The sequence below is a fragment of the Sus scrofa genome, chromosome 3 (genome assembly GCF_054392235.1).
Source record: "Sus scrofa isolate SSC_HxYL_T2T_F1_AM1 chromosome 3, Sscrofa_HxYL_maternal_Yorkshire_Landrace_v2.0, whole genome shotgun sequence".
Lineage (NCBI taxonomy): Eukaryota > Metazoa > Chordata > Mammalia > Artiodactyla > Suidae > Sus > Sus scrofa.
In genome coordinates, this window is record NC_139385.1 from 122,892,261 (window position 1) to 122,918,100 (window position 25,840).

The 25,840-nt window shown below is 51.6% G+C and overlaps 1 protein-coding gene across 7 annotated transcripts in view; it reads right to left on the reverse strand.

The window, feature by feature from the left end:
- Positions 1–25,840, reverse strand: part of PLB1 (phospholipase B1) — a 184,098-nt gene that overhangs the window by 65,525 nt on the left and 92,733 nt on the right. For 6 of the 7 annotated variants that reach the window (XM_085019712.1, XM_085019714.1, XM_085019713.1 and 3 more), the window contains 12 exons: positions 25,047–25,133; positions 23,253–23,315; positions 22,410–22,489; positions 21,213–21,288; positions 20,188–20,292; positions 18,786–18,842; positions 14,073–14,144; positions 13,223–13,297; positions 10,951–11,014; positions 2,951–3,009; positions 1,918–1,991; positions 341–384 (listed from right to left, as the gene is read on the reverse strand). In XM_085019712.1, coding sequence (XP_084875838.1) covers positions 341–384; positions 1,918–1,991; positions 2,951–3,009; positions 10,951–11,014; positions 13,223–13,297; positions 14,073–14,144; positions 18,786–18,842; positions 20,188–20,292; positions 21,213–21,288; positions 22,410–22,489; positions 23,253–23,315; positions 25,047–25,133 — 856 coding nt within the window. Of the gene's footprint in view, positions 1–340; positions 385–1,917; positions 1,992–2,950; positions 3,010–10,950; positions 11,015–13,222; positions 13,298–14,072; positions 14,145–18,785; positions 18,843–20,187; positions 20,293–20,523; positions 20,609–21,212; positions 21,289–22,409; positions 22,490–23,252; positions 23,316–25,046; positions 25,134–25,840 lie in introns of those variants that run through there. The other variant, XM_085019718.1, reaches the window with a different exon arrangement.

The following is a 25,840-nucleotide window of genomic DNA, read 5'->3' on the forward strand; positions in this document are numbered from 1 at the left end:
GCCAAAATGGATTTCCTTCCCTTCCTTCTTCAATCATTTCTTAAAAATGCCTTGCACTAACTGTTGGCCTGAGCATTCTTTCCGTCTTACTCTCCTCCTTCCTTGGACAAATACAATTTCTCTTAAAAAAAAAAAAAAAAAAAAAAAAAAAAACTCTGAAGTCTTTAATTATGCTCAGGCAGCAGAGCAGGGAGGCTGCCTCGGCGAAGCAGCGCCCCCTGCCGAACGCGGCTGTCTCCTACCGCCAGGTTCCCTGCCAAGCCCACCGGCGCCGCCAGGGGGCGCTGCAGAAACGCGCACGGCCGCCGCGAGCCCGCCCCGAACCCCAGGCAGTACTCACTTGGCAGGGTGGTGACACTGCTGAGATTATGATCACCGCCAGCGCTGCGTTGGTGGGACAAAAAAGAAAAGGAAGGTTAAAAATGCCAGCGACGCTGAAACACCTTTCACCTTCAGAGAAACGCCCTGGGAGCAGGGGGCTTGCCCTTTCCTCCTTATTTTTGTAGAAAAACTGGGGAAAAAAAAAAAAAAGAACCAGAATACAGTACGTCCCCTCTCCTTGCCCCACAAACCGGACGGTCCAAACAAAACACGGGTTTAAACCGTCATGGCTGAGTTCTTTGTTTTTAACTTTGAGCTTTGACCTTGAGGCAGGGGAAGGAAGGGTCCCCTCCAGCACCGGCTTCCAGAGGGAAAGTGGCCCTTTCTGGAATGCAGAGCCCAGCCCTGCCCCAGCTAGGGACTGCAGCTGTGCATTGTTAATTATTATTATTACTATTGAAAACACAGCTAAAACAAAAAAAAAAAAAGGGGGGGGGTTGCCTTCATGGTTCTCTTCCTGTTTGGTTTGGGGAAAACCCTAAAAGGTAGCTTCCAGAGAACAAGCCATCTTAAGAGCTACTTCTCCAGTTCCCAGGAAATCAAAGTTGGATGGTTTCTTGGCATGAAAATAGGCGGCATTTCAGAGCTGATTGGATTCCCCATTTTTCCACATCTCCTCGTTCTCTAAGGATGTCTGGGACTGTTTCAAAGGTTCTCAAAATGTCTGGGGCTTGACTCTGTGTAGCATCATCAGGCAGGAGGCCAGGGCTTCCACACTCAGGTTCAAGTCGGTGCCAGAGATCCCGGGTCCAGGCTGAGGAAACACCAAACCTGCCCTCTCGTGCTTGGCAGGAGCTGAGCTTTCAAAGCACAGAGATAACGCAGGGGTGCGGCTCACCGCAGCTTGTGGTGGCCTGGATTGGATTCCTGGTAGAGCAGGAACAAGCCTGCACAAAACTGTACGTGATGGTGGCAGATGCACCAGATTAGGGGTCAGGAATTATCTGTTCTACCTTTTGCTCTTTCACTATCTGTGTGATCTTGGACAGATTACTTGCCCTCTCTGAGCCCTGTTTCCTCCTCTGTAAAACGAAGGCCCTTTAACAATGATCCCAGTACCTTGGTGTCAGGTACTGTGCTGGGCCTTTAAATTCCCTCTAAGCCTTGAGACAATGCTAAGGCAGTATTGTTGCCCCTGCATTAAAGATGAGGAGACCAGCTCAGAGAGGTTGATTAACTTGCCCAAAGCCACAAGAGGAGGTGGCTGGGGCTCAGGCACAACTCTGGTTCTGAAGGCTGCTGCCTCCTCCTGAGATCACAGCCCAGAGGGAGACGTGCAAGCCAAGTCTTTTCCAACCCAAATATTTGAGTAGTTTTTCCCCGAAACTGCTGCAGCTCAGGTCCCAGCTTGTTTGGGCAATGCAGCGAGTGGTTTGGGGAAGCTGATAAATACCTTCCTTAAATTAAACCTAGAAGTTTCTCATGGAACAGCATAGGTGACTCATCATTCTGCTAGAGAACTTGTCTTCTACGTGCTCAGGGGTCCTCCCCTTCCTGCCACGAGGCGTCTCGGGGCGTTGCCACACCTGCACTCACCTCCAGGACAGACCTCGGTACTGAGTCAAGACGTCCAGGACGTTCCCAGGCCTGGACCCGGCCCCGTTACCTGCCTGAGAGGGAACAACAGGGGGTTGAGTTCCCCGCCCACCAGAGTGCCCCTGTTCTTGTCCCAGCTGGGCTGGAACGCCTGGCACTTTAGAATCAAGAGTTGTGACAGTACCACGTCTTGACGTGCATCCTGCCTCATCAGAAATGAGCTTGAACTCCTGCCCAGACCAGGATCAGGTGACAGAAGTGTCTAGGCTAGTGATCCAGGCTGGCAGAAGTGCTCTGAAAATTAGACGGCAGTGTACAGTTTTCCAAAGGCCATGTTTCAGGGCACAATCCTCCCCTCCCCCCTTTTTGTCTTTTTACAGCCACACCTGCAGCCTATGGAAGTTCCTAGGCTCGGGGTCAGAGTGGAGCTACGGCTACCAGCCTACGCCACAGCCATGGCAATGCCAGATCCGAGCCACGACTTCGACCTACACCACAGCTCAAGGCAATGCCGGATCCTTAACCCACTGAGCAAGGCCCAGGATCGAACCCGAATCTTCATGGATACTAGCCAGGTTTTTAACCCACTGAGCCCCAATGGGAACTCCCTACAATCCACCCCTTCTTTAAAAAGTTGTGCACTTGGAGTTCCTGTTGTGGCTCAGTGGTTAATGAATCCGACTAGGAACCATGAGGTTGCAGGTTCTACCCCTGGCCTTGGTCAGTGGGTTAAGGATCTGGCTTTGCCGTGAGCTGTGGTGTAGTTTGCAGATGTGGCTCGGATCCCCAGTTGCTGTGCCTGTGGCGTGGGCCGGCGGCTATGGCTCTGATTCAACCCCTAGCCTGGGAACCTACATGTGCCACAGGAGCGGCTCAAGAAATGGCAAAAAAAGACAATAAATAAAAAAAGAAAAAGTTGTGCACCATATCATAAAGTCAAGTATTTTGCAATCCTTTGATACGAATCAAAGCTTCTCCTATTAACCAAACTCTCCTCCTCTCCTGGCCCTTCCTTCTCCCACCAGCAACTCACCGTGATTGAGTCACCCAGGGCTCCGATGACCTTGATGTCAGCCAGCTTCAGTCTGTGAACTGAGAAGGAAAACACAGATGAGCACAAGTTGGGCTTCCTGTCTCTTCTGAAAACAAAGGAGCAACTTCCAGCAAAACTGCGACAAAGTCCATTTTTCAAAGCAATTCAGTTTGGACCACACCATGAAAAGCCCATCCTTATCCAAAAGCTCAGCAGTAGCAGCCGTGGAGTCTGCCAGCCAGTCTCCCCCTTGGGCACGTGGACTCAGGGCTGGGGAGCTGGAAGGTGGCCCTGGTGTGTGGGGGGGACCTGATGCCACGGTGGGCAGTTACCCTCAGGGCGTGAAGCAGTCCCAGGCAACGTGAGCTGGGGCTAAGGTGAGGGGTGTGGTGGAGGTGAAACCCACTACTTCATCTATTCTAGGCTCTGTTGCTCTTTGGAATAAAATATCATCTTAGAAAAAAATCAGAGCAGTTTTTCTAAAGTGAAAAGGGAAATGCCTTTATACCACTGGCTATTTTTTTTTTTAATCAAGGTGAAGTTCACCTAACATAAAACTCACAACTTTTTTTTTTTTTTGTCTTTTTGTCTTTTTTGTTGTTGTTGTTGCTATTTCTTGGGCCGCTCCCGCGGCATATGGAGGTTCCCAGGCTAGGGGTTGAATCGGACCTGTAGCCACCGGCCTTCGCCAGAGCCACAGCAACGCGGGATCCGAGCCGCGTCTGCAACCTACACCACAGCTCACGGCAACGCCGGATCGTTAGCCCACTGAGCAAGGGCAGGGACCGAACCCGCAACCTCATGGTTCCTAGTCGGATTCGTTAACCACTGCGCCACGACGGGAACTCCAAAACTCACGATTTTAAAGTCAACCATTCAGTGGCATTGGGTAAACTCTCCGTGTTGTGGAACCATGGCCCGTGGCTCGTTCTAAAACATATTGATGAGCCCCAAAGGAGACGTGCACCCACTAAGCAGTCACTCCTCACCCCCATCCTCTGCCCGTGACGGTCACTGCTTTCTGGCTATGGATTTACCCATTCTCAACATTTCATATCAAGAGAGATGATTTACCCCCAGGGCTGTGGGTGGCAGTGGTGGTAGGGGTTGGTGGTTCAGAGTAGGCTTCATAGAGGAAATAGTGTTTGAACTCAGGATAGGATGAGATAAAGATGAAGGAGAATGAGGCAGGTGATGGAGAAAGAAGCATAAGGAGGGGTGTGGCATGGCAGAGCCCTTGACATCCAGAGTCGTACAGTGTGACTTATGCGAAGGGCGCGGGAAAGAGACTAACAAAAAATAACCTTGGAGAAGAACGTTAGGGCCACGGGCCTTTTGTGCCTGGCTGACAGGTTAGGAGGTTAACGTGAATATCACCATATATACACGCGCGTACCCATACACCAATCCTCTGTCTACTCCTTTGCTTGAGACACCTATAGGCATGAATGCAAGGGCATCTTGGGAACCACACTTAAATTCCTTACTGCACTTGTGGCTCCATCCTCTCAAATCACGAACTCACCTCCTACTCCCCCCCGCCCCGTATCTCCCAGTCCCCCAGAATACCCCTCCCAAGTCACCCTGACTTTTTTTTTATGACTGCACCTGCAGCATATAGAAGCTCTCAGGCCAAGGACTGAATCCAAGCTGCAGCTGCCAACCTACACTGCAGCTGCGGCAACACCAGACCCTTTAACCCACTGCACCTGGCAGGGGATTAAAGCCACGCCTCTGCAGTGACCTGAGCCAGTGCAGCTGGATTCTTAACCCACTGTGTCGGAGTGGGAACTCCATCACCCCGATTTTGATACAGCTCCATCTTTCCTCAGATGTGCCTTCCATGGGCTCTAGTGGTGCCGTGCTAATTTGTCAATTACCTCTCAGTCTTGAAAGAAGCCTAATGTAGCATTTGTACCAGGAGGTGGCCTGCTACTCCAGTGGGGAAAGAAGCCCATCAGTTCAGTAGGGCCACTGCTTAAGATGGATAGACTGAAATCTGTCTGCAAGGAGACGCTCTCATCGGCCCTTCGTTGCCAAGTTGCTCTATACATTGGGCAGTGAAACCAGAGAACAAGATGCTTTTGACCCAGCTGGACTGCATATAGCCTACTTGACCCATCCACATGCAAGTCAGGCTACATAATGACACCTGCTTGGGAAGCTGTGCAATGTTCAAAGGGATTCCCCCCCCGACCGGCCGCCGCCCCCGTTGTCTCCCTCCACAGAGACATCTCGTCTACCTGACTTCCATGCGGTCTGCACATGGGGACCTGCCAGCCCCACTGGGGATTTGCTCTCATTGGAAAAGTAAAAGTCCCTGCCTCTTCCCCGCGACAGCATGCAATCCACCGCATACATAGCTGTGAGTGTGTGTATGCAGAATATAGAGATTAGGTCTTTCAGTGTGAGCACGCATCAGAATCATCTGGAGAGCTTGTTAAAACACAGATGGTTGGTCCCCACCCTCAGAGTTTCTGATTTAGTAGGTCTGGGGTGGGCCCAAGGCTATGTGGTTAGAAGAACAATATCAAATCACAAAGCCAGCTGCACGCATTAGCACACATCCATGGGCCGAGAACTTTAAAATGACCTCTTGTCAAAGAAATCAGGCTCTGGGTAAAAAAGGCAACAAAATGGAAAATAAGACACCCCCCCCCAACTCTAGAGGGTTTATTTTAGCTCCTGATGATGACAGTCAATCACCATATTCTTGTTGCCAAAATGTGTGATACAGTGAATTCTGGGCACACTAACTCGTGTGCAAAGGCTAGGAGAAATCTTTGGGGCTGGTAAACCTGGATGAGACGGATAGATTGGCTCTGAAAGCACATTAGGGTTTGCTAAAGGGGCAGCTGAAACTAGTCGTTCTAGTCTCCTAAATTTGTAGCAGACAGAAAGGAGACACACGTGCAGGTACACCCACATCTATGTGTGTGTATATGTGTGTAACCAGATTGATATGTGTGTTGGGGGAAGGATGGTTTCCTGTGGGTCATTCTGCAAGGAACGACCTGTATGAGATAGTAAACCAAATGAACCAAGTCTAGATTGTAGGAGGTGGACTCATCCGGGATCCTATTAAAATAAAGCCTGACACCCATTTCATCGGTTTGATATTCTGGAGACCTTGGTTTGAGCTTTGTAAATATCATCATGCGTGATAAAGACACAGCCTGGAAGCACAGCAAAGCACTTTAGCAATTGCTCTCCTTGGGGAAAGAACTCTTTAGAGATAAGATTAAATTTGTGTGGGCTGATTAGCTCACCATTATCTGGTACAAACTGTCCACCCCCTGGAAAGACGTTGATAAACACATCATTAACTCATCAAGATTTCTGCAGAAGGGGCCTCTTATCAGAAGGCCATCCAAACTATGATGAAAGATCACGAACAGCAAGGCAATGGTCAACTAGAGTGTAGAATGGGGGAAACTACCCACTGGCCATGGAAAGGAACAGCAAGAAAAAGACTTAACACTTGGGAGTTTGGGCTTGTGTAACCCCACAATGGAAACCACCGGGGCCTGTAAACTGCAAAACCAACTTTCTCCTGATTGTCAGCTAGGGCTGCCCAACTCTCTTGCTTTCAGATTTTAGAGACTTAAAGACTTCTGCCACGCTGGCACAAGGTTGGGCCTCGTTCTGTCTTTGAAGTGCTTCAACATGGGTGTATATGAAAACATATGTGCCTGGCACAGAGCAGGAGCTCAAGAACCATGTTCTGTTGAATTCAAGGCTAAGGAAGAAGCTCTGTGTCAGAGACTTGATAGTTCTCAAAGCTTTAAAATGATGGAAACTGCAGGGAAGGGAAATACATTCATCCACGTGTCTTGGGATGAGATTGAACTTTCTCAGTAGGCTGGTCCCACTGAGGGGAGAAGCAGGCTGCTATTCCCTATGGGGCATCACTACTTCTTCTTCTTCTTTTTTTTTTTTTTTTTTTTTTTTTTTTGTTATTTCGCCTTTTCTAGGGCCTCACTCGTGGCACATGGAAGTTCCCAGGAGGCTAGGGGTCTAATCGGAGTTGTAGCCACCGGCCTACGCCAGAGCCACAGCAACATGGGATCTGAGCCGTGTCTGTGACCTACACCACAGCTCACGGCAACACTGGATCCTTAACCCACTGAGCAAGGCCAGGGATCGAACCCTCAACCTCATGGTTCCTAGTCGGATTCATTAACCACTGAGCCACGATGGGAACTCCAGGGCATCACTACTTCTTAGTCACAGGCTAGGTTAAGGTTACAAGACTCATGAGCAGGTGGTGTCTGCTGGATGGCACACCCCTGGCTCCCACTGAGGTGAAATTCCTTGTGGTCACCCAGTGCTGTAACCTGGGCATTTTTCATATCAACATTTGCATAGCTCAGTTTAGCCAAATGAGTAAATTACTAGAGAGGAATCAATAGCTTAAAATAAATGAGCTGTTCTGATTTATACTACCAGTGACAGTGGCAGAAAATTAGCTTTGTGGATTCCTATTTTCAGCTACTATGAATTAGCAACTCGACTTCAAGATAGCTGGCTTCGATAAGTAGCCAACAAGCCACATCCCCTCTGGCTCCTGATTACTGCTCTTCTGTTTACAAAATGCTACTCTCTTTCTCACTGCGAAGACCTTAAGTCATCTCTCAGACGGAACGTATTTTTCTTCGTTATCTCAACTACGTTAGGGACAGGGCCGTAAAGTAACACAAAACGCTGTAAGCACTTAGGACGTCATAAAGCCCACAGGAGGTGGCACTCAGAAAATTGCACGTATGCATGGAGCAGGAGGGGAAAATTGGAAGCATGCATGCATGCGTGCATTTATACATGGCAACTGGTAGTAAAAAGTACTTACATCAGCTCTGTGTATCTCATCCCAAAGCCCCAAGATCAGTGGAAAAGGTTCATTACCGGGGCCCCAGATGGCATGAGAGTGAGGCACCTAGGCTGCCAGGGGCCGTGGCCTGTTGATGAAGACAGTAGCCTATTGTCCTGTTCTGCAATATCACTTCCTGTTAGCGAGGCGGATCTGGGGATAGGTTTGGGAGAGATGGGGGGAAAAGGGGGCTCCAGAGATGGTTTTTGCAAAGAACTCTGAAGGTAAAACGGTTATTTTTCATCTTAGTGGAAGGCACTTTGGGGTCTAGTTGGTTTTTAAGATCTTTTTCCACCCGGGGAATTTTTGATTTGCTGAATCAAAATCCTCAATAATCCAGATGGAGTTCAACCTGCCTTTATTGGGCTCCTACCAACTGCTGAGTCACTGGGGGCCAAGGTAAGATGATCTACTTTTATATGTATCAGATGCCTCCATTGCAATTAGAAGTTGTAAACATGATCTCCAGAAGGGTGAATGACCTCACCAAAAATGTGACAACTATCAAAGGTAATAAAAACGAAGCCTGTGCTCAGGCTCTTCCCTGTCCCTACAGCCACAAGTATGATGAAAATGTCCAGTCATAGACCAAGCCCAGTAATGGAACATGTTTTTCATTGTTGTCCCGTTAGCTGTGGCTGCTTTTCTAAATGGCACTTTTCGGGGGTGGGGGGGGACTCAGAGGTGCCAGCCCAGCATGAGTCTGGGTGCCGCCACCCAGCTGGCAAGCGCCCGTGTTTTGGTCCCACGCCCCCTTGGCTAGATCAATCCATCTGCTGATCCAAACAGCTCCTATCACCAGAGGATCTCAGATCTCAAGGTTCTCAAGATTTGTGCTGACCTCTTCAAGGGCCCATAAACGTGATGATATTCAGGGTCAGGGGATAACGAAGCAGTCCACATTCTATTTGGCTTTCAGATGCTCAGATATGCTCCCATAGATTGGTTGGTTATCACGGTCATGACAGGAACACAATCTCGACAGACTGCAAAATCTTTACTGATCAGCCTTTTGGAACGATAAGATTAAAAGGGGATGGCTAGCATTTCACTGTAAAGAGTATGCTTATTAAAACATACAAATCTGGAGTTCCCGTCGTGGCGCAGTGGTTAACGAATCTGACTAGGAACCACGAGGTTGCGGGTTCGGTCCCTGCCCTTGCTCAGTGGGTTGAGGATCCGGCGTTGCCGTGAGCTGTGGTGTAGGTTGCAGACGCGGCTTGGATCCCGCGTTGCTGTGGCTCTGGCGTAGGCTGGCGGCTGCAGCTCTGATTAGACCCCAAGCCTGGGAGCCTCCATATGCCATGGAAGGGGCCCTAGAAAAGGCAAAAAGACAAAACAAACAAACAAACAAAAAAAACATTCAAATCCCCCCCCCCCATGCATGCATACATACCTAACCACATCTTTGCGTTTTTGCTATTGGAGGGCTTGCATATGAAGCTAATAATTGGTTTCTACTGCCAAAGTTCTGCTAGTAAATTGACCAATAGGATTGAGTTGTGACTAAGCTGGGGGAAACGACTAAACACTAAATGTGTGTGCGCGTGCATGCGTGTGTGTGTGTGTGTGTGTGTGTGTGTGTGTGTGTGTGAGAGAGAGAGAGAGAGAGAGAGAGAGAGAGAGGGAGATCTTTATTAGCTCTTCCATTACTCTGCAACTTACTCAAGAGCCAGTTGTATACTGACATTTTGGAGAGAAGGTTTTTTGTGTTTTTGTTTTTTGGCTTTTTGCTTTTTAGGGCTACACCCATGGCATATGCAGATTCCCAGGACAGGGCTACAGCTGTCAGCCTACGCCTCAGCCACAGCAACATGGGATCCGAGCCACGTCTGTGACCTACACCGCAGCTCACGGCAACGCCAGGTCCCCAACCCACTGAGCAAGGCCAGGGATCGAACCTGCAACCTCATGGTTCCTAGTCAGATTCATTTCTTTTGCGCCACGACAGGCACTCCTGGAGGGAAGATTTTTCACCTACGTGCCAGTCATTTGGCTTAGGTTGAGTGTGCAGAGCTAAGACATGCATGAAAGGAGACAATCTGACTACAGAGATTCGCATCCTAGGCCGTCTCCAAATTTCATTTTCTATCCTCGCAGGCACACAGGAGGCATTCAGCAATCATCGAATAAATGAGTGAACAAGTGAACAAATCAATGAATAAATGGACCAGGCATGAGAACCAGGCATGAGAACCTAGCTCACCTTCGCAGAAATGCTCCAGGGCTGAGCTTTTGAGACACGGGCCACCACACGGCCCTCCTGTCACCTCCCATGGTCACAGGCACACAGCCATTGCTCCCAGGAAGAAAAGGTTCAGCCTTAGGCAGCCACTCTTTGGGAAGGTCCCTGCCTAGAATAGTCCACGTGTCTCATTTTCATGGCCCAGCAACAGTCATTTTGGAAATATCGAGAAGCAGTGAAAACAGCACGTTGGTGAGACGGTGCACTTCCCTGTCCCAGGCCAGGGCTGAGTGTGCCCTGCATGACTCTGACACCGAGTGTGGACTGGTTATTTCTGCCACCTGCTTAAAAGAGTTTTGCTCTTTAGAGAACAGATTCACCCCCTAGAGGCTTATGGCAGGGACAGTGCCATCCACTCGCTCCGCGGATGCTGGGCCCTTTGCAGAGCATGGCCTGACACACAGTTAATGCTTAGCAAATGCTTTCTGATAATGTTATCGTATTTTAGTTAAAGGGTAATCAAAGTCTACATCCAGAGCTGTTTCTATCGTCCTTGAAAACCTCTCGGATGTATCTCAGATTGTGCGGAAAGCCCTCAGCATCCTAAGCTTGCTCTCACTTTGATGGTTTTACACCTCAAGGGCGTTTAAACATCACTCAGTCCAGGAGAGTTCCCACTGTGGCTCAGTGGTAATGAACCTGACTAGTATCCATGAGGACACAGGTTGGATCCCGGGCCTCATTCGGTGGGTTAAGGATCTGGCATTGCTGTGAGCTGCAGTGTACGTCACAGAGGCAGCTAGGATCTGGTGTGGCTGTGGCTGTGGTGTAGGTCGGCAGCTGTAGCTCCGATTTGACCCCTAGCCTGGGAACTTCCATATGCCATGGGTGCGGCACTAAAAAGATAAAAATAAATAAATACATAATCACTTAATCCAGGCCACATACCTGAGGTGGGAATCGTGTCAGAAGGATCCTTGTCAGGACAACTGATTTCCGCTCCTTCTCTCACCTGAAATGGGACACACAGAGAAATAAGAAGAAATGCACTTTGCAAGGCAGGAAACCGGATGAGAACTGGGCCTCTGTTTGGGAAAATATCACTTAGTGCAGAAACCTGAGCATCTTTTAGGACTTCTGCCTCCCCTTCAACACTCACACCTGAGTGCCCACAACGTCCTTTCCAGACGCTCCCAAGGCTGCGCCTCCTCTCGCATCCCTCTGCCTCATCAATCTAACTCCAGGCCTCATCGCTTCCTCCTGGAACCATGCCACATTCTCCAGCGTCACTGCTCCCATCCCGAGGGCTTCTTCCCAGCCTCCTGAATCCGTAACAGGTGACTCTTTCTCTCTCAACAGAACGTGTCACCCCCTGGCCTACATGCTCAGTGAAAGCAGGAATTGTCCTGTTTTGTTTACTGTATGTCCAGAGCCAAGAACAGAGCACCGCAGATGCTTGAGAAAATAATTGTTGGCCAGAGTTCCCGCTGTGGCGCAGTGGGTTAAAAAATCTGACTGCAGGGGCTCAGGTTGCTGCAGAGGCATGGGTTCCATACCCGGCCTAGCACCGTGGGTTAAAGGATCCGGCATTGCTGTAGCTGCAGTGTGGGTCCCAGCTGCAGCTCCGATTCAATCTCTGGCCCAGGAACTTCCAAATGCCATGGGTGCAGCTGTTAAAAAAGAAAAGTTGTTGGTTGTATAAGCCTATTTTTACTCTGTATTAACATCAGCACGAGGTCCCGCCTCCTCAGTGGGGCCTAAGAGGCCCCCCGACACTCTGAACCCTCCCCCTTGACCCAACCCTCCGTCCTCTCCATGCTCCCATGTCTTTGCCCAAACACTGCCCTCTGCTCTCTCTTTCCCTCTCGCTCCCTTTGTTTCCCTACTCCCATCCATTCGGCTCAAGGCCAAGGTCATGGGCGCTCTTGGGGAAGCCTTCTCAACTCTGTCCTGTCTGTCTCCTCCTCTTCCCCCGTGTTCCCGGAATACCCCTTGGAAACCTTACGGCGCTTATTACATGGTGTTCTCACCTCTGGGGGACTCCGCTAGACGGAGCTCCTTGGCATAAGCAGTGTATTTGCATTTTTATCTCCTATGCCTGGCATCCATCCACCCACCCACCCATTCAGTCACTCAACAAGTAGTGTTTAGGTACCTGCGCCAACCTCTGCCCTCACTGAGCTTGCATCCTCGTGTATTCAGCTGGTACTCAGTAAATGCATCCCGCAGGCACATAGTGCTCCCTCCTATATAAACTCATGGCACCCCAGATACTGTTATATGTGCTTTATACTTCATAACTTGTTACGGTTTATAAAAACCCTATGAGGCAGGACTGGGATTGTTTTCCAGATTTGAAAAACCAAGGCACAGAGAGGTTAAGTACCTTGTCCACTGACACAGAGCCAGTAACTAGAAGAGTCTGGATTTGAACCCAGAGCCAGCTCTCTCAACTCAGGTGCCATGTTGACTCTCAGCGGTAGCCTCCTTGCTCTGATATTAGTGAAAAAGCATGGGACAAGTTGATACATCATCCCTTCATCCCTGCATCGTGCGGCCTTTGTGGCGGAGGCCCAGGCCACCCGCTTTGCCGCCACCACCGGAAGGAAACGGCATCCTGTTTTATCCAATCGGAAGGCAGAGTGGTGCCGGGACCAAATGCGTCTCAACGGTGAGTGGTCCCCAGTTCTCTGGGAATGCAGACAACAACCTTCGAGTGTTTCCTGAAGTGCCCTATCTCGTCTTGACAGGAAGTGTCAGAAAAAGACTCATGAGGTGAGTAACAAGCGAGACGTGAGCGAGAGATGGGCCTGACAGATGCGGGCCCACCTCTGAGGCCCTTTGGTCTCCAAGCTGTTTTCAGATTTCACCACTTTCCTTTGCCTTAACTTTCTTTTCAGATAAAGCTCAGATGAGTTTAGAAGGATCTGTCAGAGGTTTGAGGAGGGCTGAGGAATCTTGTCTCACAGCTGAGCAGATGGGAACGGGCAGTGCTGAGTACCCCAAACCACCCCCCGAGCCACAGGATGCTGGTGCAAGGCCATTTTCAATGACGGAGCTGAAAGGCAGCCCTGCTTCTCACACCCAGGGCACAGCCACACACTTGTGCCTTCACCCTCTCCAGCCTCGGACACAAGGAACCACGTGGAAGGTTCCAGAGACTTAGCAAGGTACCACCCCTCATTTGCATGTTTGTCAATTGCAGAAAACCTCTCCATACCTCAAACTTTGCCTGGGGTGTGGGCAACCTGGGCAGGTAGTTGCTGTTTCTATAGGTGAACAGGTAGGGATCCTCCTGGGGAGAAATATAATGCATTGTAGCCACGATCCAGAAAGCTGTAATCTTGAATCATCAGGTTTTGTCACCCGGCGATGCCTTTGGCCAACTTGAAACATTCCTACCATCCTTCAAATGATGAGAGAAACACTCCCTGGCTTTTCTTCTCCCTGCTGCCCACGAGTCCCCTGAAGGAGCTCTTTCTTTGATGCCTTGAAATTTCCCATTTGCAACAGTCAGTGTCTCTGGCTCTCTACCCGAGGCTCATGCCACCAGGCAAAGCAGGCATATTTCCATGAAAAGAGAATTTAGTTTCAAGCTTCCTGACGGCCAAGGCAAAGAGGAAAAGAAGACATAGTATATTGTTCTTATAACCTAGTAACAAAAAACTTACCGATTCATCAAGAAAGCCAAACATCTGATAAAAGGAATTCTACTCATTTCCCTCCAGGTATTTTTCTCATTAATTTCTTCACACATTAATTCTATACCTACTATACATTTGGCACATATTAAAGACACCCAGCTTGGCTTTTGAGACCAGGTGAGCTGTGGCTTTGTTCCTATGCCCTCCACAGCCATGGGAGGGGCCTCACTTCTCTTAAAACAGCTCTCCAGTGCCACATATGCAAAGCTGTGCCCAGGCCCAGAAGAACAGACCCCCCGACTCTGATGGGGCTAATGTCTCAGCCAGGTAAGACCCACTTCACAGAAAAGCCCACTTCTTTGTGAGCCCGTCCCTCTCCCCAGCTCAGCAGGAGAGGCCCTCCCTTCCCCCACAGCCCTTGCCTACCTGAGAGGGACATTTCACTGGCCTCTTCTCTCTTGCGCTGAATGGCTCATCTTTCTGTCCTACTGGCTCCATCTAGAAAAGAAGGTGATATTTGGAACAGAAAAGTCTTACCCGGGTGGCCGCCTCCTAGGGTACCACTGAGAAAAGCTCATCAGCCCAGTGCTTTTTGGAGTGTGACCCCGGGTGGGCTGCAGCAGCATCGCCTGGGCACACAGCAAAAATGCAAACTCCCAGCTCCCAATGCCTGACCTGCGGAGTTGGAAACCCCGCGGGGGCGGGGTCCAGCCCTCCCTGTGTTTTATCAAGCCCTCCAGGGGTTCTGATGCGCACACTCAAGTCGAGGCCCAGTGCAGGAGAGGAACCGTGGACTCCCAGCCCACCCCTCCTGTTATAGGGAAACTGAGCGGTGGAGCTGACACGAGGCCATTGGAGGCCAGATCCGTCCAAATCGCTCTCGGTGGGTCACGGGCTTCCGACCACCCAGGGGCCAGTTATTCAGCTTGACTTTGCGACCCTCTCCTTGGGGCGGAGGGGTGATTAAATTTGCCTCTGAGAGGAGAGCAGGGATGGGAAGGAAGGGCCGTACATACATGGCTCCTGTGCAACAGCAGGGAATGAAGGAAACTCCGTCACCTGGCAAGACCCACGTCCCTACCGGGGACCAAGAGGCACAGTGACACAGAGCACAGCCTGGCCCCACGGTAACAGCTAGAGTGTCTAGAGGTTCGGGAATGAGTGATAGTGATATCAGCACTGATAGAGGCAGCTACTTGCATGATAACCGGGGCCTGTCTAATAACTCGGACGAAAGGCGTATGGTGAACCTGCAGGGAAAGGCAGCAATCCCCTCGGGGAAAAGCATCGGAGGGAAGATGGAAAGAGGTGGGCAGGTGGAGGAGTCAGCAGAGGAGGGACTGTAAGTTCCGTTTGCTATTTTTAAATGTTCATGATGCATAAATGTTAATTTCACTTAAACATGCAGCGGCTCGGAGAAGTCACAGAGTTTCTCCTGCATGCATTGTCTTCTGCTGTTTGGGAACCTCCTGGCTGCTGTCAGCCCTGCTGCCCCCAGGGTCCCAAGCCCCTCCCCTTCCCATCCCCTGGACCTTGAGGGGGGGCATAAGAGGCAGGAGGCTACAGCTCCCCCACCCCCGGCTCAGTCTCAGGCTCTGCCATTGTCCACGAACATTTTATTTTAATTTTATATATAATGATTTTTTTTTTCATTATACCCACAAGCATTTTAGATTCTTCAGCAATATCTTATCCCAGCATCTGAGCCCAGTGAACCAGAAGCAGGGAGAAAACTTTACCCTGCTTAGGCTGGCTTTTCACCAAATGGATGGAGTCAGATAAAGAGGGTGTAATTGACCTTTTGGAAAAGGCGTGGCAACCTTTAGCCTGGGGCTGGAGGAGGAACTGGGCTCCCCAGCTCCTTTCAGTTTTATTCTGATGGTGGACACTCCTAAGAGTTAGAGTTCCTCCTGGAAGGTTCAGGGCCACCTGAAAGGGAGTGTTCAGTGCGCCTGGGTTGGTGGCCTGGTACCAAGTTTGTCTGACTTCTCCAGTCTTTCAAGAATTAAATCACTGCTAGAATCTGGAAAGAGATCTTGAGAAAGAAGCATCTTTTTTTTTTTTTTGCTTTTTAGGGCTGCACTTGCGGCATATAGATGTTCCCAGGCTAGGGACTCTACCCAGAGCTGTAGCCACCTGTCTACACCACAGCCACAGTAACGTGAGATCTGAGTCACATCTGTGACCTACACCACAGCTCATGCAATGCCAGATCCTTAACCCACTGAGCAAAGCCAGGGATCCAACCTGTGTCCTCATGGATATTAGTACACTCATCCCCTTTACACCTGCTCTGAGCGGCATCCTCAGGGTCTGTCTAGCGATCCCCGCTGTCTCTCCCTCCACTGCCTGCGCTGCGCACACACTCCGGGGATGCTGCTGGTGCTGGTCTGGAGTTCTTGCTCCCCTTCTCAGTCCTTTACCTGCTCCCCTCCCCTCCCCAGCCTCTCGACCCCAAAATGAACTGGAGGGTGGGAGGGTGGGAGGGGTGACCTCTGCCCTGCTCTGAGATTCCCACCAACCGTGAACCATGGTCCCCAGAGACTGTTCTCATCGTGCCCTGCGGCCCAGCACTGGCACTGGATCTGACAATCGCGTTCCCTAAAGGTGGGTCTGGTCAACACGACTTTGTACAAGAATCCCCAGACGTTGTTGAGGAGGCATCAAGGGTCTAGGGAATGAGTTCCGTCCCAAACACCGAATCCCCCCCTGCTTTGTGCCAGGAGCTCAGCTTCTGGCTGGTTCCTTCGGCTGGGGCAATGCTGGGTGTGTTTCTGAATCAGGGCTGCTCATGATGAGGGGTGTGGGGGGGTTTTCTTCTACTGGCCCTCAGAGCCCCCTAAGCCACCACCACCTCTGTGTCCTGGGGTGAGGTCGAGGATAGAAGGGGTGCTACCTGGGCCCCAGCAGTCACAGCGATTCTGGTGGCCCCTCTCCGCTCCCCAGCCTAAGGGTAGCCCCCTCACATGGGGCCCTGTGTGTCTGCTGCAGATGCAGGCGTGATGGGCACAGCTGGATTTCACCTCAGCCCAACGCAGCAGAGACACAGAGGTGGAAGCAGGGAGGCTCCTGGCTCCCTGAGTTCCCGGGAGGACACAGCAGGGACCCTGAGGGTGAGCCGCTCCTATATCTTCCCAGGCCCTCTGAGGCTCACCGATGGAGAAACGGGGGTCCTGAGAGACCACGAGACTCATCCCAAGAAACAAGCAAAACCACCGCTGGACCCAGAACCCAGGTTTTCTGGCTCCTTACCCAGCGTCCTTTGCCCTAACCTCTCACATCCCCAATTTCTCATAAATTAACCTGCGCCTGCAGGGTCTGTCCACATGTTCTGCAGCTGCGTACGCTCCGGAAGCCAGGGGATGGCATGTCGCCGGAGAGGAAGCCAGGGACAGACATGCCCGGGGACACACCTCCCTCTTTGCTGGCTTGGCTGCAGGAACCTTGAGGCCTCTCTCCGGGAAATGACTTCGGGCTGGTTGGGCGGGTATCTGCCCACCTAGGAAAGCTGCCTCCTCCTCGCAGCCCGGGATACCAACTGGGTCCCCATCCTTTGGCCTTGAGTGTGAGACCTTCTGGTCCCCTCGGGACACCTACCCATCCTCACCCTCGCATAGGCTACAGGATGCTGCACCTGTTTGAATGCACGGGTGCTTTGTTCATTCTCGGGGCCTCCTTATCCCGTTTGCTCTCTCATCAGGCCAGCCTCCCAATGTCCCTTTGCTCATGCATTTGCACACTCCTTTCTCATTCTGTCCACACGGAATGCCAGCCCTGACCTCCTCCGATGAACCCCACTTCTGCCACGTCCCCGTCAAAGCCAGGTCCAACCCCACCCGCATGGGGCTACCCTGACCTCCTGCCCGAATCTGTGCAGCCCATGCCTTTGCTCCTGCTCTTCTCTTCCAGCTGTACCCTCAGCTCGATAAAGGCAGCAGCCGTTGGGTGTGTCTGCCGTGTATTTCCTTGCACCCAGCGTGGGGCAGGCACCTGGCTGGCGCCTTTGTGTTGCTTGGGAGAAAGGTGACAGAGGAGGAGGGAGCGTTGCCTGAGCTGCAATCATCAGCCCTCCTCCCCCAAAGAGCGGGTGGAGGGAGGCAGCCGGTGCAGGATAGAACACGTTCCTTTTCTCGGCCCTTCTCAGGAGATGGGAAAAGGGGCTTTCTGGGCGACTCTCTCACGGGGGGTCAGGCCTGCTAACAAGGGTCCTTGTGTAAAGAAAAACAAACGCCTCCTCCGAAGATCTGATGCGGGCCGTCTGGGGCCAGTGCCTGTCCCCGCTGCCGTCTCCCCGGCTGACATGCACCCAAATACAGCTGCCCAGGGGACACGGCAGAGCGCGTCAGTTGAGGAGATGGAGAGAAATTTTTCTAATTCAAGGAAGAAGAAAACCAAGCTTCTGCCATCAGAATTCTAAAAATAGGGCAGCTCGGATGGGAAAAAAATAAATAAATGACAAAATCAAGATTCTGTCTGGTGCCCTGGAGAGGTTCAAAGTTTTGACGTAAGATTCCATCCACTGACTGGTCCCAGATGGCCCTGGGGGACCTCCAGAGTCTGGGGAAAGGCCTGTCACAGAGCTAGAAGGGCCCCCAGGGTAAGGGCTGCTGAGGGCTGGGAGGGAGCTATACACTCGCCATGTGTTAGAGCAGGGGTTTCACAGAAAGGAGCCTCGAACCCAGGTCTTTGTCACTCTAGAGGCCACACTCATCCCAGACTCCACCCTGGGCATCTGAAACCACACGACGGCACATTAAGTGTAAAGCGAGAGGAAAGCTGGCCCGGGTTGCCCTGTGAGCCTGTCCCCTTGTGCCCCACTCCAGGTGAAGTCCCCCAGCCAGACACCGAGGAAGGGTCCCTGCCCCAGGAGGAGCAGGACGGAGGAGGCTGCCCAGGGAACCCTGCTCACCATCAGGGCTGCAGCCCTGCCTCTGGACGAGGAGGCGAAACTCCCAGGCAGTCCCCATTGGGCTGGCACTGGGTGTGGGAGGGACCCCAGGTGGCCTAGAATCATCGTCCTGGGGGGTCCTGCAGTCCGCCCATCAGAGCAGCGGGCAGATCGGGCACAGCATGGAGGTCCTGCTCCTCCATCTGGAGACCGAACCCCGGGCTGGCAGGGCAGCCCTCCTGGCCACTCACCATGCTGTTCCAGAGAGTCAGGGCGAGTGCGATGGGATCCTGGAGTGGCCGCTTCCCCTGAAAGAGATCCAGATGAGAAGGCCCGTGTGCTGCAGGGATAGGACGGTCCCGCTGCGCACCCTGAAGCATTCCTGCCAGAGATGGGGTGTGATGCACCCCCACTCTCTCAGCTGCTCCCCATTCTCATGGCGGGAACTTAAGAGAACAGCTGTCTGGGGTCAGGGCTCAGAGGGGGGTGCCTGTAGGTGCAGCTCACACATCTGGCTGCTCCTGTCACCATGGGGGTGTCCATACTGGACCAAGCAGCAGAAGGAGCAGGGGAGTGATCCAGGTGTGGTCTGAGTAGGAGGGAGAGAACTAATATTCCTCCTCTTCCTTTCATTTTTTTTTTTTTTTCCCCCAGGGCCATACCTGTGGCATTTGGAGATTCCCAGGCTAGGGGTCCAACAGGAGCTGCAGCTGCTGGCCTACGCCACAGCCATAGATAGCAACACGGGATCTGAGCCGTGTCTGCGACCTACACCACAGCTCACAGCAACACTGGATTCTTAACCCATTGGGCGAGGCCAGGGATTGAACCTGTGTCCTCATAGATACTGGTCAGGTTCGTTAACCACTGAGCCATGACGGGAACTCCCTTCCTCTTTCTTTTAAATCATTCTTTAAACATCACTCAAGTCCTGGAGGGATGCGGTAATGTCCAAAGTAGGAGCCAGGAGCCTGGAGGGAGGGACCATCTCAGGTGCACAGAGGCGAAGCCCCAGAGGCATCAGAGAGACCTCCCTGAGCTGAGTGGACCCACCACAGTACTTGTGGTCTCCCCAGAGTGAGGGGCATTTGCCCAGCAACCTGGGTGAGGAAGCAACTCAAATGACCCTCCCTTCCAGTGTGACAGGGAGGAACCTGCAGGGGGAGGAGTGTGGGTGGTGCCTGGAGACGCCACCCTGAGTAGCCACAGCAGCTAAGAGATACTGAGAGCTTCCTAAGCACCAGGCACCCACGCTAAGCTCCTCAACGTGGACTTATTCACATCAACAACCACACGAGGGGAGGGAATATTAATAACGACGCTGATGTCACTGATGAGAAACTAGAGCACAGAGAGTCCAAACAACTTGCCCAAAGTCACAAAGCCAGCCCGTTCCAGAGCCAGGAGCCGTCTGGATGGAGTCCACGCTTTTTATCTCTGGGCTGCTCTGCCTCCAGGAACCTACTTCACAGGCTCTCCAACCCCACAGGGAAATCATCAGCAAATTATAGAGAGAATACAGCAGCATCTGCCCCTGAGACTACACATTCTGGGCTCCGCAAAGCCCAAGTGGGCTGGGGCTTCTGTGGAGGAGAGGGCAGGAGTCGGGGAGAGGAAGGGGGAAGGGGAGGGTGTGGGCCAGGCCCTACTCACCGAGGGTGGAGGCAGGGCTCTCTCATAGAAGAAAGGCTGGAAAACCACGGCGAAGGACTCCTGCTCATTGTACTTGCTGGAGGCCAGAAGTCGTTCCCAGGTTTCCTAAAGGAAGGAGCAGAGATGGGCACCAGGAGCTCCAGCAAGGCTCGTCCCCGCCTCATCCTCCCACCAGGGGGTCCCCAGTAGTCCCTTGGCCAGGGTCACCCACCCCGGGCTCTCCTGAATTAAATGCTAGCTGGAAGCTCCCACTCTTTGGGGCCCTTTGCTGAACTAAATCAAATTTGTGTTTTCCTCTGAAGCCCCAGCGTTAGGCAATACCGGTTGGAGATAGACCTGAGATATACTGCCAGGGAGCACAAGAAGCGTATGCCAGCCCAGCACACTGCTAGAGCCCCCTAGGCTCTTCGAGGGCTGCATTCTGAACAGGGATGTGCTATTAACCACTCGGAAGCTGTCATTCTGGAGAGAAGGGCCCTACAGTTTCACATATGAAACTTCCCTCTTAAATAAAAGTCATCATGTTAACGCCTGCTGGTAGGAACTGTGCTTTGGGTAGTTGGCCGGGGGGACGAAGCCATCTGCAGTGTCTTGGGGTCTCTTCTATAGACTAGACTCACATCTTTAGGAGCCCCTGCCTGGAGTCTGCGGCATCAGCCCAGTCTGGGCAAACCAGATCCCCAGCCACAGATGCAGTGGTCCAGGGGGTGGTGATGACTGAAAGCCTCCCAGAATGACCTGCAAACTTCTTCAGCATCTTTAACCTTAGGTACCACCACCTCCCCCTACACCTCCAGCCACTCTCACCCCCACCAGTACTGTAGCCCCCACTTTATATACAGGAACATAGAATCACACCTGCAAGGGACCCCAAGAGCAGCTGCTCTCTTTGGTTGCTGACTCTCAGCCCTGAATTCACTTGGAGGAGTTCTATTTGAGCAAACTGGCCCTCTTATTGTTCCTTCCACCCCTGCTCTTACCCACCTGCCCCTTTGAGCCAGCAGCCAGTGTCCCAGTGGACTCACCTGATAGGACCATTGGGTCACAACCCTGGACAGCTGCGAGGTCTCCCCTGAGCACCTGCAGGGCTCCGCCGAGGGGCTGCAGGTACAACAAGCCAGAAGTGAGATCGTGCAGGCTGCCCCTTGGGGGAAGAAAGGAGCTGGGGACTGGGAGCTGCTTAGGGAGTGGGGAGGCAAAGGTGGACGTCTTAGAGGCCAAGGTCTTTGAAGGCAAGAAGGATGCACACTTTGGGGGGAATAAAGGGCTCGTTATGGAGATGCTCCATCTCACAGCGCCGCCCTCACTGCTGCTCACAACCAGAAACCCACCTGCCATTCTCCCTCCCCAGCTCTGAGCACCTGCACCTTCCTTCCTCTTCAACCCCCCCCCTTTTGTCTCAGCACAGCCCTCTCCTCCCTGCTGCCACTGCTTCCAGCCATCTCTGCCCTGACTTTATCCTCCCTTTATCTTCTTTGCCAGGTGCAAAGCCAGAAATCTCAGGGTTTGGGTTCACCAAGTTTAAATCTATGAACAAAAAAAATCTCAAAAATACATGGGAATCAAGTTTCGTGAAAATAAAGTACACTCAGGCTCAATTGTCTTTTCTTTTCTTTCTTTCTTTCTTTCTTTTTTTGTCTTTTTCCTTTAGGGCCGCACCTGTGGTATATGGAGGTTCCCAGGCTAGGGGTCGAATCAGAGCTGCAGCTGCCAGCCTACGCCACAGTCACAGCAACATGGTATCTGAGCCGCATCTGCGACCCACACCACAGCTCATGGCAACGCCAGATCCTTAACCCACTGAACAAGGCCAGGGATCGAACCCGCGTCCTCATGGATGCTAGTTGAGTTTGCTAACCATTGAGCCACGACAGGAACTCCCTCAAATGTCTCTTCAGTTCCCAGGAGTGACGCTTCTTGGCTTCTGGGTGTTTTGCCCAAGCTGTTTTTTAAAAGCTCGCATCATTCTGGTGGGGGTAGGGCGCCTAGCACTCCATCAACCAGACTGAACATCTCATCCTTTAACTTGGTCACCAAAATAATTTGCAGCCGAGAGCCCCTCCCGCAGCCTGACGCTGCCCTCTTGGGCTGTGTGGTCTCACACTGTCACTTACTCTCTCTCGGGCTTCACTCCTTAGATCAATTACTGCATGGGAAGTGCCCCACGCTGTGCCTGGCACATAGCACCAATCAAATACTGGTCCCCTTCTGCTTCCTTTTACCTGATCGGAGTGCCTGGCTGCCAGTGCAAGCTCCCCAGAGCCTCGGAGAGATCCACCAGGTTCACAAATGCCTTGGGGACCTAGGAGATACAGGGACGAGATAAGCATTTGCAAAGTCACCATCACTGCCCAGCAGCTTCTCTGGACCCCCTGGTTTGAGGTCTGGTTGCGCCTGATGGGTCTCTCCTTGGGTCTCAAACAGGCAGTCCCTCTGGGCGGGGGTTGACTGGAGTCAGTTCAAAGTTGTCAGACTGGCCCAGTGTGCCATGCCACAAATGTGTCATTTGCTGTCCCTCATGGTGGGCAGGGCATCTCCCCACCACAGCGTGGAGAGGGTGGTGAGGCCAGGTGGTATGGGACGGTGCACCCTTTTCCCCAGCAAGTGCCTGGGAAGATGAGAATCCGGAGAGCCCTGGGGGTCCCAGGACCTGCCTTGCTCATCCTGGATTCTCTAGGGAAGCCTGGAGGATTCTCTCGGGAAGCTCAAGACCCCTCCAGGCCATGGCAGACACAGTCAGAGACAGGCCTCAGGAAAGAGCGGGACCCGAGACCCCAGGGAGGAACGGGGCTGTATCCCTCTTCCTCCCCAGGCGTCCCTCGCAGGAATATCTTTTGCAAGAGCAAAGAGCTCAATACCTGACCTGGGTTTTCGTTGCAAGGGTGAGGAGACTGGCCCCTCCATAGCCTTCCCTGGGGTCTTGGTCTCTCTCCTGGGTCCATTCCCCCATCCCGGTGGAGACCACTGGAAAGAAACCAGGGCCTGCGCCACCAACCCACCAAAGGGCAGCTCCTTCCAGTGCCCCAGTGTGTGACCCCACGGAGCTGGGGGACCGCCAGACTCACCTCCTGGTGCAGGTGGTCCAGCACTCTTGTCAGCTTGTCCAAGCTGCTCGTCACATGTCTTTGCTGTGGAAGGAGAAATGTGCTGAGCAAGGTGGGGACAGGGGACAAGGGGATGGGGGACATGGGGCTAAGGATACCCAGGCTCATGGCAGCCTGTCTCCTCCCCTCCCCAACCCCCCTCCCCTGGCAAAGATGATAGTGACAAAGGTCCCATCTAGACCCCAGCTTCCCACAAACGAGTGTTGAGTTCCCCGAGCTTCCTAGGTGTTTCGTCCTTTCTCTGACTTCCTCAACCCGCCATCCACCAGGAAAAAAGCAAACTCCTCCAAGGGAGAAGGTCCATGTCAGGGAAGGGCCAACCCAACGTCAAGGCAATTTTAAAGCTCACACAAAGGACAGGAGATGGGCCTTCCTCCCAAAGGCTGGTGGAATCACTTTGATCTAAAGAAAGAAAGTCAGGTCCTAAGAGTGACACCACTACACTTGGGATGAAGGGTCCAGATGCGCCTCCAAACTTCAGGGCCTGAATGTGTAAATTCATGAGGAACTGTTGGGGTGCATGATGACCAAAGTGGAGGGAGCGGGGCAGAGAACAAACAGGGCATGCACGTGTCACTTAGCTTGGGAACAAATGGAGGTGAAATAGAACAGCCTTCAAGCCCTCTATGCCACAAACCTGGTGATCCACGGGAATATTGTCTAACAAGAGCTAGTCAGGGAAGGTGGGCTTCGGCAGCATTCTCCCAGGGCCCAGCATCACTAAAGAAAAGGGGGTGCTGGTGGTGGACCAGGGGTCATGGGGCGATGGAGAAAGGCAAGAATATGGCTGAAAGGACAGGGGGACAGGTAATGGAACCGCCCTATGTGGCAGAGCCAGCTTGGTGGCCATCAGGCTTCAGGCTCTTGAAGAGTCATCTGGGAGCCATTATATCACCATAGTCTAGGCATCTAAGCCACTCTCTTCTTTTCACCTGATCCACACCCAGATACTCTTCAATAAAGACTTAAGTCATAGAGAGTCACGTATACAAATATTTTTAAAAAGTCACATTTCCTACCCTGTTTCTAGAAACGCCAAAGAGCCTGAAAGATATAGTCTATTCACATGAACAGCTGGACAACTTCCCATTAAAACAACAGTTCATGGTGAACTGGAGTTCAAGAGGTGAAGTCAAAAGTTCATGTTCTGGGAGTTCCCCTCATGGCACAGTGGTTAACGAATCCGACTAGGAACCATGAGGTTGTGGGTTCGGTCCCTGCCCTTGCTCAGTGGGTTAACCATCCGGCGTTGCCGTGAGCTGTGGTGTAGGTTGCAGACGCGGCTCGGATCCCGCCTTGCTGTGGCTCTGGCGTGGGCCAGCGGCTACAGCTCGGATTTGACCCCTAGCCTGGGAACCTCCATGTGCCACGGGAGCAGCCCAAGAAATAGCAAAAAGACAAAAACAAACAAACAAACAAACCCTTCATGTTCTGCTTTATTTCCTAAATTCAGTGTTTAAATAAAATCAGAGTTAAAAGAGGCAAAATATTTTTTAACTACCAAGAGGATTTTCCTCAGTTGCAGAACGACCACTGACTCAGCTCATCTATAGTTCAGTTTCCTTTTCCTGATACGAAGGATGGTTAAGTAAAAATTCCCGTCCCTCGATAGGGTTCCTTGAGCCCTTAGATATCTGTCTGTCTGTCTAGCTACATCCCAGCCTGCCCTAACTCTGACCTAGGTGTAGACCAGGTGGGTCTGGTCTGTTCGTTCTGCACCCACCCCAGCATTTGCGATCGCTCTGCCTGGTTTACCTGTTGGGCAGAAGGACACAGGTGACACTGGCTCGTATTAGCAAAGAACACATTGATGAGCTTCCAGTCATTTTGAAAGTCAAGTTGCTGGAAAAAAGGACAGAGATGGTGGTGAGAACTGGTGTCAGAAGAACTTCTTTCATTTCATGTCTTTCAGTTTCATATACCTACCCTCCAAAGGCTGTATTTATGGATTTCCTTTTTCAAATAAAGTATACGGTGGGAATTTAAAGTTATATAACTGCTCTCGAAGGCAATTTGGCAAACTATATCAAAACTTTGTGGTATATGGAAGTTCTTGGCCTAGGGATGGAACCTGCACCCTAGCGGTGACCTGAGCTGCTGCAGTCACCACACTGGGTCCTTAACCCACTGTGCCACAAGGGAACTCCAAAACTTTTCTTTTCAAGGCTTACCATTTGATCCAACAATTCTACTTCCCCAGAATGTACTTGAAGGAAACGAGGATGTGTGAAAGACTAAGTGACAATGTCGAAGCCATGTTCATAAGAGTAAAAGACTGCAAACAATACAAATGCCTGAAATAGGGAATTGTTATGGAAACTGTGGAATGCTCACGAGATGAGACACCATGTTGCCGTTTAAAAAGTGTTATAATTACCATGGGGAATATGATAGCAAGAAAAGCAGATTATGAAAAGTATCTATATCTACTATTTTATAAAATATATACAGATCCCTATTTGATAAAATATTTGCAGATATATGTGCTTGAAAAAAATATAGAAGGGAATACATGCCAGGTTGTGAATGGTAATTATCTTTGGGCATCA